The 15,548-nt window shown below is 44.5% G+C and overlaps 1 protein-coding gene across 9 annotated transcripts in view; it reads left to right on the forward strand.

The window, feature by feature from the left end:
* TLK2 (tousled like kinase 2) overlaps positions 40-15,548 on the forward strand; it is a 44,080-nt gene continuing 28,571 nt past the window's right edge. Inside the window, exons 1-7 of one of the 9 annotated variants that reach the window (XM_021377838.1) lie at positions 40-268; positions 2,246-2,334; positions 4,109-4,174; positions 10,953-11,024; positions 13,213-13,282; positions 14,377-14,420; positions 15,417-15,512. In XM_021377838.1, coding sequence (XP_021233513.1) covers positions 2,254-2,334; positions 4,109-4,174; positions 10,953-11,024; positions 13,213-13,282; positions 14,377-14,420; positions 15,417-15,512 — 429 coding nt within the window. In that variant the 5' untranslated portion in view covers positions 40-268; positions 2,246-2,253. Of the gene's footprint in view, positions 269-457; positions 549-581; positions 1,728-2,245; positions 2,335-4,108; positions 4,175-10,952; positions 11,025-13,212; positions 13,283-14,376; positions 14,421-15,416; positions 15,513-15,548 lie in introns of those variants that run through there. The other 8 variants (XM_021377842.1, XM_021377847.1, XM_021377840.1 and 5 more) reach the window with 8 other exon arrangements.

Here is a 15,548-nt window from a genome sequence, read left to right on the forward strand (position 1 = left end):
CTCCCTTCCCCTCCGCCCTTCTCCCCCGGGCGCCCGCAGCGGCGGCGGCTCACGAGAGGCCGCGGAGCCGCCCCTGGCCTCCCCCTCCCGCCCGTGCCGCCGCTGCCGCCGCCGCAGCAGGTTCCCTCCCTCCCTCCTCCTTCTCCTCCTCCTCCTCCTCTTCCTCCTGCCCCCGGCGGCGGCGGGATCCGAGCGGTGCCCGGGGAGCGCCGGGCCCGGGCGGGAGGGGAGAGGAGCGGCGGGGCGGCGGCACGAGCAGCAGCGCCAGGTGAGAGAGCCCGGGGGCGGCGGGGACCCCCCCCCCTCCCCTTCGCTTCCCTTCCCCGGGCCCTGGGGGCGGAGGGGGCGGCGGGCAGCGACCCCCGGGGGCGGGCGGGCGGGCGGGGTGTGATGGAGCGCTGCCCGCTGTTGGCCGCGGCGGGGCCGGGCCGGGGTCAGGCGGAAGGGCCGCGGCCTGTGCGTGCCCCGAGGCGGCGGAGCGAGGCCTGGGCCGCGGGTGCTCGGCGCAGCGCGAGGCCCCGCGGGGCTCTGGTGGAGTGCTGGGGGGGGTAAGAGCGGGGACGGCCCGGCCCCGGCACGGGGGAGCGCGGGGGCCGCGGAGAGGAGGTGAAGGGGTGGGCACGGCCTTTGGATCCCCGGCCTGGGAGTGAGGCAGTGACGGGAGGAGGCAGGCCGAGGCGGTGCAGCAGCTGGCGGCGGGGCAGGCTGCTCCTCGCCCGCTGGTGGCCGAACGCGTGCCCGTGTTCGGAGAGAGGGGCTGCGCGTCCCCCCTTGGAGCCGTCGGGAGGAGGGCAGGGAGGGAATGCCGTCTGCTCCCGGGACGGACGGATGGATGGATGGATGGAGGGATGGAGGGGAGGGGGGGGCAACTTCCAGTAGTCCCCGAGCCGAGGGTATTCCCCAGGCCCCAGCGGGCAGATGGGCTCCGGGGAGGGGGGAGCTCGGTGCGGCCCCTTCCCAGCTGGGCAGCCCCTTCCACAGCCCGGCATCCCCACGGTTCCCTCCCCGTAAAGGGGGACGGAGCTCCGAGCACTTTAACATCTTTGCCTTCAGGGCTCGTCTGTCATTTTCCTCGGTGCACAGATTTCCTGTTTTGAAAACTAGGCTGATAGCTTTGTTGGAGCAAATAGTAGAAATGGGATTCTCTGGTGTCCGCGTTTAGTTGTTGAGGCTTGTTGCTGGTTGGGGAGAGCACTTGTGAATGCCCCCGGCTGGATTCGCCGAGCCCTCTGTAACTTAGAGCTGCAGCATTTGGAGGAAACGGCAGGGACAAAATGGACAGTTAATAAAAGGAACAACTGTATGCTGCCTGATCTAGAGGGCACTTGCTGCCCTTCAGGAACTTTCCTCATCACATACGCTCTTTATACAGCAAATCTTCTCTCTCTTTTTCCCTACCTTCGTCTGGGAAATGAAACTGGAACAGACATTTCTGGAAATGACGGACTTGATTGGTGCAGTTGGGTAGATGTGATTCGCAGTTAAAATGAAAATTGAAATTTGTCCCGTTTTTTTTTTTTTTTCATAGTTCAGTATCTGCATTTTACATTTTATGATTTTTTAACCTCTTTACACGACCGTGCTTGCTTGCTTGCTTGTTTGTTTGTTTGTTTCTGCACCCTTCAAATGATGACATCCATTGCATCAGATTGCCGAGAGGTACCCCAGGTGCATCCAGTGCATAGATGCAGCTGATACACTGGAGGTATCCGATACTTTAAGGAGATGTAAGCATACATTATTTTCCTCTTACAATCCCTTTCCGTGCTTGGAAGAGCCACAAGCTGTTGTCAGTGAAATCTGGAGTTTTGGGAGACCTTATATTTTAGAGATTGGCCAAAAATAAATTCTGGGATGAGGATCTTTGCTTTTTTTTCTCCTAGTCATGCAGTACGGATGAAAAGCTGTGAAGCCTTTAGTCATAACGCTCTGGTCCTGTGTTTTCCTTTTAATAAAGCATCCAGTGGGAGAATGTGACATAATTGGTTTCTTGGATTAAGAGATCTTGAAATGGCTGGTGCTACAGATAGAAGATGAAACTCTCCATCAGGGTTGTGGTTTACGTACAGTAATGTGGTAACAAAATCGTGTTGTTATTGCATGGTAATCTCATATTTCTCTTGCAAGAAAATGCTCTCTACGTGGTTATGCTTCAAAACAAGCACTTTTGAGTCTTGTCAGTGGCACAGAATCTTAAATCTCTCCTTTCCTTGCATTGCATAATCTGAATGTTATTCTCCCACAGCAGCAGAAATGATGGAAGAATTGCATAGCCTGGACCCACGAAGGCAGGAACTACTGGAGGCCAGGTTCACTGGAGTTGGTGTTGCTAAGGTGAGCACAAGTACCTTCAGTAAAAGGCATGACGTCCTGCACCGCGTTCTTTTTTTCCTCCCTACCTTGCTAATTTTGCTTTGCTAGCAGAATGTGTTCGTATCGGTAGTTCTGTTTTGACTGCTAGTTTGTCTGAAGTATGTTGAAGAGGAATGAAAATGGGATCTCTATGAGCAGATGCACCGCTATGCAGAAGATTTGGGGTTCTAATTAAGTTCTCAGGAGCTGCTCCATCTTAAGGTAGCTTGCACTCCGCCCAAAAAAACAGACAACTTTGTCTTTGGGAATCTTATCTGTCTCTTCCTTTCTCCAAGTGTGTGCATTTGGGAATTGGATTTGGCCCCTCGTTGGATACAGTTTCAAGTTGATTGTGCTTCATACAACATGTAACCAGGCTGAATATTTTCAGGAATTTGTTCATCCAGTTCTTTGTGGGTACAATGTGTTAAAATTGTGTACTTACTTGGTTGCATGGAACAGGCAAAAAAGTACTTGAAGGTAAACTTTCCCCTATCAGTGATCCCCAGCCTGCTGGTAAATCCCATCTTTGTCCTCATGTACAACTTCAAAACTCTCCACTAGCTGATCACTAGCTGATTTTCTTGAGTAAGACCCCTAACAACAACAACATTGTGTGGCTGCTTGATGTGCTAGCATTAAGTTATTAGTTCTCCAGATGTTGTTGGTAGCGTTAATTGATTTCCTCTCTGAGCAATGAAATGGTGGCAGAACTCATTTTAAACTAGGTCAGTGATAAGCAGTTTATATCTCATGAAGGTGCTGAGTTTTGAACAGCAGAAAGGTGGAGGGTAAAACACCATCTTCTATGGAATTTTTGGAAGCCTCTTAGTATTGTTTCGGAAAGAAACTTTGCAGATTTGCATTAGGAAAACAGATAGTAAATCAGAACTTGAAAATGGTTTAGTTTGAGTTCATACTTCATGTATTTCAGTCAGGACTCAAACAAGGCTAAGTCTTGGAAGAGAGCATGAAGAAGTGAAAGATTCAGTTTTGAAGCAATGTAGTGAGAGTGATTAACACTAGAAGTCATTAAGGAGTAATTCTTTCAGTACCTGAAGTAGGAGTGTGGGCTTTTTTTGATCTTTTTCCCACTGTTAAGACTTCTAATCTCAGGCCTTTTACAAGTGTAAGTTTATGCTCCATTACATAGGTATGATCTTGAAAGACATTTTTTACAACTTACAACTTTTTATGTGCTTTCTCATCTGATTCCTGCTTCTTCCCCCCAGCATAGATACCACTATAAATAAAGTCAAACAACTTTCTTAAGACTTAAAAGCATAGAGACTGCCTTTGTTTAAAAGAGTGCCAGCATACTCAGTGCTCTTGAAAAAACATTAGGAACTGCTCCTTTCAAAGTGATAACCTTTAAAGGGTATAGGAAAGCAAGCCTAAATTGTTTTCTGTATGTTTAGTCTAGAAACAGTGTGTACCCTTTCTTTGTACAGGTGGATATGAAAAAAAATCATTTTGTTACTAAAACATATCCGAGTGATAAGTCCTCATTTCTTGGAGAGTGCACTTTGAGCAAAGCTCTTCACTGAGTTTTGTTTTCACCTGTTATTGTGCAGTATAGTGTATTACCTTGTGTCAGTAAACTGTTAAAGTGCATTACACAATATATATTTATATACTTGCATACTTGCTAATTTGCAGTAGATCAGCCAACCATTGATATGAATTAGCATGACTCTACTATGTTGCAGCAAGTCTTGGTTGCAATATTAATCTCAGATACTACATTCCCTCCCAGGTTGGTGCTTCAAATTCCCTCCCTACCCCCCCAAGTCTCCGTCCGTCATGCTCCGCACTGGCATTGGTAGGTCACTGTCTTAAAGGGAATGTGTTGGGAAAGCTGTGATACAATTTGTGTGATTCAACTAAGGTTTTTAGCTCTCTCCAATTAAATGCTTAAGGAAAGCTACGTAGAGTAAGTTAGTGCCATCTAGTGGGACTGGGACTGGCACATCCTCCTGGGATAGAAGGTATTCTGTTGCTGTTTATTGCATAAAAGGAAGAAATGTCCTCTTAGATGCTCTCCTATTGGGTGAATGCAGCAGGCAGTTACAGCTCTGAGCTTCCTGCCTTCCACTGGCTCGTTGTATTGCTCAGCGTGCTTGGTTAGGTTTCTTTAATGCTGAAAAACACAGGGTATGTTTTGAGCCTGCATAAAACTAACATGCTAGTTTGTGTCCTTAATAAAACTGCAGCTTTAAAGCCTATTTTTCCTTCGTGTTTGCAAGTAAAGAATATCTGCACGCAATTCTAAGAATGAATTAAAGCAAGCTGATCAAGAATAATTTTTTGGTCTAGAAACTTGAAAATGTGCTTCTAGCTGTCAGAGTCACGGGATTCTGTGAGCGCTTTCCAGTAACAGTAGTAGAGCACAGAAATCCTAAACTGTTTTGGAAGCAGCTGTGTGCTGTCACCTCCCGTGGTAGCTGAAGGCACAACCCAATGGCCGAGGTCGTTTGCAGTCCTAAATGCCTCAAAATTCTGCTGCAGGACTCTGATGAATCCTCGTAGTAGTTGGAGAATATAATTCTCTAGAAGCCTGGAGTTAATGCGTGGAATTTCAGAGCAAGGAATGTTTCTAGGCAATTGTTATAGTCCTTGTGGTGCATCCAGGTCACTAGATAGCTTCAGAAAGCCAGCGATGCTTTAGAGACCTATTCTTGCCATATGGTGAAGTGCCATTCTTTCCCAAATTCACAAAGCGAGTCTTTGAATTAACATGTGACTGTCTGAGGTCTACGAGTATTCTTCTTTATCTGGGCCTAGTTTGTGTTTACATATACAGGGGAAATTTAAGCATGTTCACTTGAGATCTTTTTCTGACTAGTCATCTTGGGCATCTTCCTTGGGTCATTAGGAACAGAAGGCAAGAAGTAGTTTGTTTCTGGAGATGACATTGTTTAGTTTTGTCTGTCCTCACCTTCTGCCCTCTTCCCCCTGCTGCGTGCTGGCTTTAAGGTACCACGTGGGTTAGCTCCCAAGGATGGGTGTCATTTTCAGAGTCTTCTGCTGGAAGAGGGTTGGAATAGGTAGTTGTGATGGGTGAATTCGTGTGTTTGCACATAGCTTGCTTCAGGCTTAGCCAGGCTGGATCCTAACTGCATCGTGGGTATGTGCTACAAGCTGATCATTAAATGGTCTTCAAACTAAGCTGCGTGCACCACTTTGCTGTAGCTAACCTAGAAAGGCTGAAGTATTTCTAGAGAGTGACCGAGTGTTTTTCTGTAAGGTGACTGAAGAAGCACTGGGCTCGGTGGTAACTGCTGCTCCCTTTCCTCCCTCTTTGAGGTATCACAAAGAGGAAAATGAAAATAACCCGAAGAGTGTCACTTACGTTGCAGAACGTCTGCCTCCAAAAAGAGAAGAGCTCGTGAGGAAAGAGCAGCATTTTTTGTGGCTTTTTTCACCCTTTCTCTGACACTTTAGAATAGAAAGTCTCGATTAGTTTGGTAACTACCAGTTGTGTAGTCTGCTTAGCAATGTTTTTAGCAACAAAAGCTACCAAGTTGAGAATTAACGTGTGAGCATAATTGTTTTCTTTGGAGGGAGGCAGCGCTGCACAGTGGTAGTCCCCAACAGGTGTCACTGGAGGAACTAATTAATATGAGTTTTGAACCTTAGAAATCAATTTATCAGCTACCACAGAAAGTGCCAGGACGTTATGCCAGGTACCTGAAAGCTGGGTGCTTCTTTGTGCAATATTGCTGATTTTCTAGCTGCTAGAGTTCAGAAATAGTTATGAGAGCTCAGTTTTGTTCCTGCCCCTGAACTGAGGTTCAGGTTGAGTTGTGTGATGGTTCTGTCCGGATTGCTGTCAGTAATATAAAAATACCATTTTTTTTTCGTTCTGAAAGAACTCTTGAGACATAATGGAAGCCAAGCAAATCCTGTTGCAAATTTGTTTACTCTTATACAAGGGAGGATAAGTGTCAACAGCTGGTGGTAGATGAACTTCTCATGCCAAAAAGAAAAGCCTGCGACATGTGGGTGATATGGGGACTTCATTACTGGCCATAATGTTGGTTAACATTGAGCTCTTCTAGAAGCCCCATTAAGAAGCAGGCTTTAATTTTCACACTTCCGAGATTCTTGAAATAAGGGGAAAATGTTTCTTAAACCTGGCTTATACAGTAGCCCCTGGATGAGAGTGACTGGAAAAGCATTTCTCTTTGGTGTAAGCCTGTGTGGAGTCAGCAGTAACTGTTAGTGGAACAAAGGACTGACTTTTTCCCTTCGAAATCTCTTGATTTGCTGCAGAATTCAGAATAATTTGGGCTGCATTGGCCTGAGGTAGTGAAGCAGATCCTCGCCACTGAGTTAGCAAGAGAGTTTTGCAACACACGTAACTCCACATGTGAGACTCCAGCTAGGCAGCTTGGATTCCTAGAGCTCTCTTCCAGTATGAGGAGTTGCAGAACACAAAATGGAGACTGCCCAACGGAAGAGGCGCGGACGAGCCTGAAGCATCGTGTCTGGGAGCTTGGAGAGGCTGGGGAGAAGCACGAGTCATGCGAGGCAGTATGTAGGCTTGAACAGGAGGTAGGTAAGGGAGGCCTGAGTCAGACTAACTTTGATACAGGAGATGCATCGGGGTCTGTTATCAGGCTGAGTTGTTTCTATTGAAACTTCAGCCACTGTGCCTCATTTGTGGCATTCCCAGGGCTCTTGCAAAGGGACAAATGACTAACTGAGTAGCTTGTGTAAGTGGACAGGTTTTCAATTCTTGCCTTTGAGTGGGAGTCTTGAAAGGGCCTGCTGCTCCTGCATCCAGTTCTCAACATGGAGGTTTTATTGTGCACAGGTAGGCCACTTAGAGCAGTTGAAAGGTGAATCACAAGGGAAAAGAGCATGCCAGCTTATCTCAGAAAAATTCCTCACAGAGGAGGAAGTGCGTGCTGTTCTTACGCATTGTCATTTGGGTGCACACCATAGGAACTATGAGCTTCTTTCAGATGACCCACTTATTTCACATTTTTGCTGAGCCCCATCGCCATTTCCCTTGACGGGGTATAGTGGGTGAGTGGGCTGAAGGTGACAGCAGAGAAGTGCAGTGTTATCCCAAAGCAGGCTGCTAGAAAAGCCAGGTGCCATCGCAGATGACTCGAGAAACAAAATTCATAAGCCCTTCCTATGTGAACTTTTGTATGTTTATTCCCTACTACTACTTCCCAAGCTATATTCTGACGTTAGTATTCTTTGCCATTGCTTGCTTACTTTTTTCCAAAATTCAGGTTCATTCCTTTAATTCTTCTTGTGTCATGACCACTTAAAATGGTACGCTAAATTAAGTACTGAACATTTATCCAATGTCAGATGCTGAGTTAAATATAAACAGCCAGGAATGATAAAACATAAATTTGAAGGGTTTTTTGGTACACGCACACACTCCCTCACTGCTAACTGAAGGGCAGATGCTCAGATGTATAGTTTCTCATATCTGTTGTCTAAACCTGTTGCTTTAAGGAGTTGATAACATGAGGTTGTGTGTGAAAGTAGGTATCTAGCTGGAGGGTCATGAAAGTGTTTTCTTCCTCTTGCATAACTATGAGAGAGGAGCAGCAGCAGTGAGGCCTAGGCCGTGCTTCTTAAGCATCCAGGCTACTGCATCTTCACTGCTTCAAGTGCAGCACGTTCTGATGAGCACTCTGTGTTTTCATAGTCTGAATACCTCAGAACAAGCTTTTTTTGCTAACAGTTTGACGTGAGCAAGATGCTTTAGCTTCTTGCCTGTAAGATAGGCCTAATGCTTTGCTGTAAAAGAAATAGAAGCTGAAGGCCTACTTGAAGGCAGTCAAGGGAAGCGAAAACTCATTCGGTGGAAATAGGTCAAAAATCGTCTACAAAGGATTTTGCATTTGTTCACAAAATCAGTAAACATGACAGCGAACTTGCCAGATACTTACAAACAGCTCTCAAACTTTGCTTTCCTGATTCTGTAACTAAGTACTCAGTTCCTTTTCACCTTACCTATTTCTTTAAATTCAGTTTTCTGATGTTGTCAGCGTAGTTTCTAGGGAACGTTCTGCAGTAGCGAGAGAATCTGTAATCAGAATGGAATTGCTTTTTTGTTGGTGGCAAAAAAGTGTTTCATTCCAGCTCCTCTAGAACAGTAGATTGCACACATGGGATAGTACAGATAGCTGTCTTCTTGAGGGGAAAAAACATTAGGGATTTTGTACTAGGCATTTTTTGAGGCTGCTTGCATTCCAGATCTCAGTATTCCATTGCATGAGTTTAAACCTGGATTTCTGAAAAATCTTAGGATCGTTTCTAACTACAGATGGCCTCATCAGCTTATTATGGCAGGTTATGCTGCAATGCAGGTCAACCCCATGGAGAACATCGTTTCGACCACAGTGTTCCTGAAAAGCTCAAACGTGGCATTTCGGGAGCAGCTGTTCTTGTCATTTGCTATCCATGTGCAAAATGGAGGCAAGGAAATTGAAGCAAATGTGGGGAACAACTTTCACTTTCATCTTCGTGATGTCAGAGCCTCAACCTGTCCATCTGAGACCAGCGAATGCTAATTGGCCGAGATGCTTCTGTGTCTAACCAAGCTTTCACACTTGCACAGAAGGTTGATGTCTCGGGCATGCTGCTGAGGTTTAATTGCGTGAGAGAAAGTGGAGGATTGTAGAGGGACAGCATTTGTATAGTTTGTAAACAATCTTTTTACATGGGTGAAAAGATTAACTTTCTGTCGTGTTTGCCATAAGATGTTATGCTTGTTGTCACTGAGGCCTCCATGTAGTTGTGGTTAAGGTTAGTGCTGGCACTTCTGTTAAGTCCTGTTGGCCAAGGAATAAACGGCCAGGACAACCAAGCATTCTAACAGTGAGATGTGTGCCCCATCACAGTGGGGAGGTTCAGGGATGGGGCAGTGTGGAAAACTTGTTAGTTAGTGTAGGAAACAATGGCATTTTGAGCTGTTCTATCAAGGTGAAATGTCTTAGTGCTCTTGAGCTAGTTGTATGATGAGTTGAAGGGAGTAGGCCCCTGTGCACCTACTGTACAGGATTTGTTTTAGCAGGAGGTTGGGTAGATGATCTCCAGGGGCCCCCATCCGACCCCCTTGATTCTGTAGTAGTAAAGCTTAAAGAATATCATCATTTGCTTTTGAAAGAGATTCCTGAACGCGTAGCTTCTCGAGTTGTTCACATGTAGGTTGTTTGAGGTTTCTTTTATTTCTATTTTTTAATTTTTCCTTGAAGCAACTGAGCGTGTCCTTTAAGGAGAAACAAATTTTCTAGTTAGCATTCACAGTGTCACACAGAAGGTAAACAGAACTTTTGCTTTGTGTGGATGCCTGCTTGGAAAAGGGATTAGTAATAGCTAGCTTGTGTCACAAGCTTCATCTGATGGCGGTTTTCTTTCTTATAAGAGGGGAAGGGAGAACTGCTACCCTCAAAAATAATCTATTGTGGGATCCTTCTGCGGTGCTAAGGCTTCTGCGCTCACCCTCCCCTAAGTCTTCTGTTCAAGCATGTAATGAGAAGTGGATTTGCCTTGAGGAAGGATTGATTGGTGGGAAGTGGTTACTGCAGAAATAAGAATGCCAAAATAGAATGAATCTTCGGGAAAAGATGCTCACAAGTTATTAATGGAGAGGTGGCTTTATCATGTCATTCTTCCTGTTAATACGTTCCCTCAGTAATTGTGGATTTTGTTTTTATATCTTTGTCAAATTTGTCTAGAGTTCTTAAGTTCGGTCCGTGGGAGGACACTTTTGTGTCAGAGCACTAGGCTAAAACAGTGACTTTGCATGATTCACTTTTCTTTCTTTTTTAAAAAACAATTTTGATGGAGATTTTTAGAAAATAATCTTCAAAAATGCTTGGATACCTAAAGCTGTAGGTGTGTATCCAGCAGAGCCTGCAGAGATGCAGTCAGACTCTTGTAGGTAACTGGATACTGTTTTGATAAATCTATTCCAGCCTCTTGGGTTTGTGCTTTAGCTTGGTAGGAGCAACTGCTCTTAGGGCAGTTCAGCTGTGGGCCCATAAAATAACCCAGTGAGAGGGATTGTCATATGGGTGACAGTTTTACTGCTGCTAACACAACTTTCACTTGCTCACTTTCTTAGTGAAAAGAAAAGGTTAAAAAAAAAAAATTAAAGAAAAAATGGTTGTGGTGCCAGCATCTGATATCAGTAATGGATGCCTTGGCTCTAAAGTTGTAGCCAAGGCCAAGCAGATGCTTGCCCAAAGACCTGAGCTTTGAATTAATGCTGCTCAACAGGTCAGAAGTTTTGTTTCTCAAGCCAGTTAGTTGTCTTAGACCTTTGTGAATACTGCCTTGACCGCTTTGTGATTGTGGTTAAATAGGAATTAAACTGACACAGAAATACACATAATTGCAAAGGCCTAATCAGAATACTAAGCAACAGCTGCCCAGCTTCAGTCTTGCTCCTCATGACTCGTGGAGTTTTTTAGGGCACTACCATGTGTATAGATATTTGACCCACGTTGCTGCTGTATCCACGTGGTTTAGAGCAGCATAGTTTGCCCAGAGATGCAATGTGTGATAGAGTGTGTCTGCCTTGTAGGGAAATTTTCTAACTGTATTTGCTTGTTTTTCACTAGGGTCCATTAAATAGCGAGTCTTCCAACCAGAGCTTATGCAGCGTGGGTTCTCTCAGTGATAAAGAACTGGAGGTAAGCAGGCACAAGCCCTAACAGTAATCCAGTTTAAGTTAAACACGGTTGGATTCAAAGTGTACAAGGAATTTAATGGGAGTGAGCGCAGCCTTCGGACCATGCTGTGAAACATCTCTTCTTGAAGCTTCCCACTGTAAGCAGGCAAATTTTGCCCAACCCCCAAAAAACACAGCATTCATAAAACACAGCTTATGAAATTGTTTTCAGCTGCATTGTGATTTGTTTGTGGGTTTTGGATAAAGTTTTGGCCAAACAAAAAGCCAGAGAGCATTAATGGAAAAGTTTGCCTTACCTATCTAAAATGTGGGTTAGCAGAAGTCTGTACAAAGCTGAGCATTTTTATGAATCGCTCCGCAGAGTTGTGGGGAGGTGAAAATTGATCCTTTGTCCCCATTTAAACTCACTGCTTTAGTGTCAGCTATTTCAAAACACTTGCTAAAGCAGCAGTAAAATGAATTGCAGAGTTAATTTTTCTTTAAATCACACGTTCATATAACAGTGTCTCAAATTAAAGCCCATTTTCTTATGGCTTTAAAGAGCTTTCCACCCAATTACCAGGTAAGTTGTGGGTCATATTTCCTTCTATGATGTGGCAGGACTGATATGAGGTGTCTGGTGCAGCTAAGTCTTTCAGGAACGAAATATCTGTACAAGTGCAGCTAGGAGTGAAAGATTGAGCATTAAGTCTTTATTTTACTTGATTTTTGATCAGCCTGTGTGGAATGATTTAAATTGACCAAGCTTACATAATCAAATCTTCCATTCCTGGCTTTTCAGTCTATAAAAGATAATGTTGTGTGTAATTTTGGTTATATAAATGTACTTGAGTGGAAAAACAACTGAAACTGACTCTCATTAATATGCCTAGAATTCCACGGAGGCTGTAATGTGGAGCTTGTGTTGTTACAGTCACTCCAACATGAGCTGCTCTTCGCTCAGCATTGAGGAGGCTTTTTCATTCACTTGTATGCATGCAGGAGCTGGTGCAGCAAGTCTCTCGATTGTTACAGGGCTTTTTAGTCTCTCAATTTTAAAAAGTGCTTTGCAGTCACAGTGGCCACCTCTGTTTTAACAACCCTTCCATCATCTTACCAAGGTAACATGTCAGCGGTGGCCTGGTTGGTGATGTGGGACTGGAGGTGTCCAGCATCCACTGGGGGCAGCCAGGTTTGGGTTCTGGCTGTGTCAGCTTTATCCTTTTCATCCTGTTAAAGGAGGTAGATTGATTTCTGTGCTTACTGTGTGCAAGTCTTTTGGCAGAGGTCTTAAACAGGGTACTTTGGACTTTGGTTTCCAAAGAGCACGAAGCTTAGGTTTACCACAAGCTTTCTGCCCATGCCTTTCCCTCCCCCTGTGTTGTTTTGCACACTGTGGTTTTCTTCCTGCCCCTGGGCTGCAGTTTAGCGATGACTGAAGTGATGGCAAAGCCTATAGCTTGGAAATCGTTTGGGACCCTTTAGGATAAGAGATTCTTTTAAAATGATGCAGTGATGGAAATGACAAGATACCTTTCTTTCCAGCAGCCTTGGTAAGCTGCTTCCAGTGCTGTGCTTCCTCGTGATCTCAGCAGGTTTGGCCACATAAATGTCTCTGGTGACACGGAATGCACCATGCTGGGGTCCCTTCTGTTCTCACCTTAATGAGAACAAATGCAAAACAAACCAAATCCAGATGAAGTGCTGCACCTGTGGCAGCTTTCTCCTGGCTGCCATCTCAGGGAGCTCTGCCTCTGTTTGTGCAAGGTTGCAGATGTGCACCAGTGGACGGGTTAGTTCTTACAGCCATCTGCACACAGCTTCAGGAAGGTGAACTGTCCTGTTCTCAGCCACCCTACGCCCCTTGTGCTAGTTCTCCAGTCACCCTGAAATGGTCTACACAGATTGTTTTATTGTTTTAATTTTTTTATAAGAACTTGTTCTGCTGTGAGGCTGCCATACTGCAACTGAAAGGGGGGGGAAGAAATTAACCTAATTTCTAACCATGTTCTATCCGTTTTGCAGTGCTTATATCCAGAGGTAGCAGCTCTTGGAGAGCTGTTGTTTCTTTAAGTACCAGCAGTAGAAACAAAATGCACCAGAGAAATGAAATGGCCACTGGGGATGTGGAGCGGATTATTGTGTTTTGGCATTTTCTTTAAACTTTGGAATAACTGCAGAAATGTTAATTTTGAAGTATTGTTTAACAGACTCCTGAGAAAAAACAGAATGACCAGCGGAATAGGAAAAGGAAAGCAGAAGCATATGAGACCAGTCAAGGTAATCCATTCTCCTGACCCAGCTGCAGGATTTCTGAATGGTTGGTAATTTGTGTACGTTTTGCACAGTCAGTGTCTCAGGAAACTAATGGCTCTTCTCAAGGGTGTGTCAGGCAGCTTGTTATAAACTACTCCGTGATGGTGTAGTTCTCTTCTGGGAGCCTTGTTGTCCTTACAGGCAGGAAAACACTCATCTTCAGCTTATTTGCCCAAATGATTCGATTTTTATGGGACAGACTGCCCAAAGGCTTAATGTGGCATCTCTGCAGTGTCGTTCTGGTCCCATGTCACTACGTATGCCGCAGCCAGGCTTCAAAATACAGGATGTACTCTCTCTTGCCTATTTGAGACGTATGCCTGCTTTGTTAAAGTAGGTTCTCGCCATAACAAATAGGGAACAAACTGTACTTGAGTATAAAGCAGGCAGTGCTGACTCAAAGTACTGAGAAGAACCAGAGTGTTTTGGTCCAAGTTCACATTTTCTAACAAATGGGCACGGGGCAGATTTCTGCTTCTTTTATTCTTCAAAAGAAAGTACTGAGGATTGTGTTGACAGAATGGCTTTGATAATACCACAGTAAGAGAGAAGGGCTAATTTGTAATGAGGTGCTATTAAGCCACTGCTAGTTATCTCTCTAACTTTTACAGGAATGCTTGTGAGAGATCTAATGTGCAGTAATTTATGTGAAGGTGATGGAGTAAAGTAGAGGTAAAAGTACCCTTTGCTCTGCCCTCATCTTGAAGGAAAGTTTGGAGAACTGTGAAACATCCAATGAGGTTTCGTGTTTTCTGAGTCCTTCAGCAAGTACAAATGATGCGTGATTAGATTTGACGTGTTTGGAATTGAGAGTTAATTGAATTGTCAACTCCAAACCCTCCCAACAACCACACAGAGCTGTAACCTGGGGCAGTCTTTTGTTCCTTAGAAACTTCTGTTATGTTCAGTGTTGCACCTAAAGGAGTACAGGGAGAGGAGTGTCCAAGTATGGGAGTAGTTATCAGAAAACTACTTCGTAATTTCTGTACTTTATATATATATATATAATATATATAATATATAAAATCTTTGATTTCATTCTTTGTTCTTCTTTTTAGGAAAAGGCACTCCTAGAGGACATAAAATTAGTGACTATTTTGAGGTAAGCATCTTGACGTGGTTTGGGAAATCTGACTGAATTCACGTTGTGCATTATCTGCAGATGGAGGTCTGTAATGTGACTGCTGTTACTGATCTCTCATTAAATAATAGTTTGGAGTCATTGATTGATGATGTCAACCTGATACATTCAAATGTGGTTAGGTAGGGGATGGGTGATTTTTTTGGAAGTTGGTTTTGAAATTAATTTCTCTTTGAATGGTTGATAAAGCAGTTTTGGTTTTTATTTTAAAGAGCAGTCGTGTAAATGTAGGCTGGTTTCCTCTGGCACCTGGAACTTGAATGATGATGTGTGAGCTCTTAGCGTGCACATCTTTAATACAGGCCCCATGCAAAGGAATCTACCTGCCCTCCCTCAAGAAGTTTGTTCTTTATTTTACTCATTAGCTTGGAGTCAGAAATTAACTGTTTACTATTGCTCGTTTCTTTCCTTGTTTAAGTTTTTGATAGGAGGTTGGTGGCCCTGCCTGTGGCAGGGGGGTTGGAACTTGATGGGGTCCCTTCCAACCCAAGCCATTCTGTAATTGTGCAGTGCAGGAGCAATTCCTGTACCAACCAGACCAGTTGCCCATCTGCTTACATATCCCACTGTTGACAGTGACTGGCACAAATGGTTCTGTGGTGCACAGTTAGACACACATCCTCACAGGGAATGGAATTCCTCATTCTGCACAGTAAATAATTAGTGTACAGCCAAGCGTTAGTGACGAGCTGGCTTATGTCTTTTGTCTTAAAATGAGAAATGTACCCAGTGCAAATGTAAATGTTTGTCTGAAGTACGTACTTTTGCCGTTATTTTTGAAAACAGCGCATGAAATTTTAAAGTTTTCCTCCCAGCTTATCTTCAGTTTGTTTAAATGAGTCCCTGGAGCCTGCGTGGCTTCATCTTTAATATTGTGTTGCTTCTTTCCCTGTTAAATTTACTTAAGTACCGCATCTCGGTGGAATTACTGATGATCCAATCTGTTGCTTTGGGCAGTTTGCTGGGGGAAGCGGCCCAGGAACCAGTCCTGGTAGAAGCGTGCCACCAGTTGCCAGATCATCACCGCAGCATTCCTTGTCCAACCCCTTACCGGTAAGCGTTCTCCCCGGGGACGGTGCGGGTGGCACG

The sequence above is a fragment of the Numida meleagris genome, chromosome 26 (genome assembly GCF_002078875.1).
Source record: "Numida meleagris isolate 19003 breed g44 Domestic line chromosome 26, NumMel1.0, whole genome shotgun sequence".
NCBI classification, from domain to species: Eukaryota; Metazoa; Chordata; class Aves; order Galliformes; family Numididae; genus Numida; species Numida meleagris.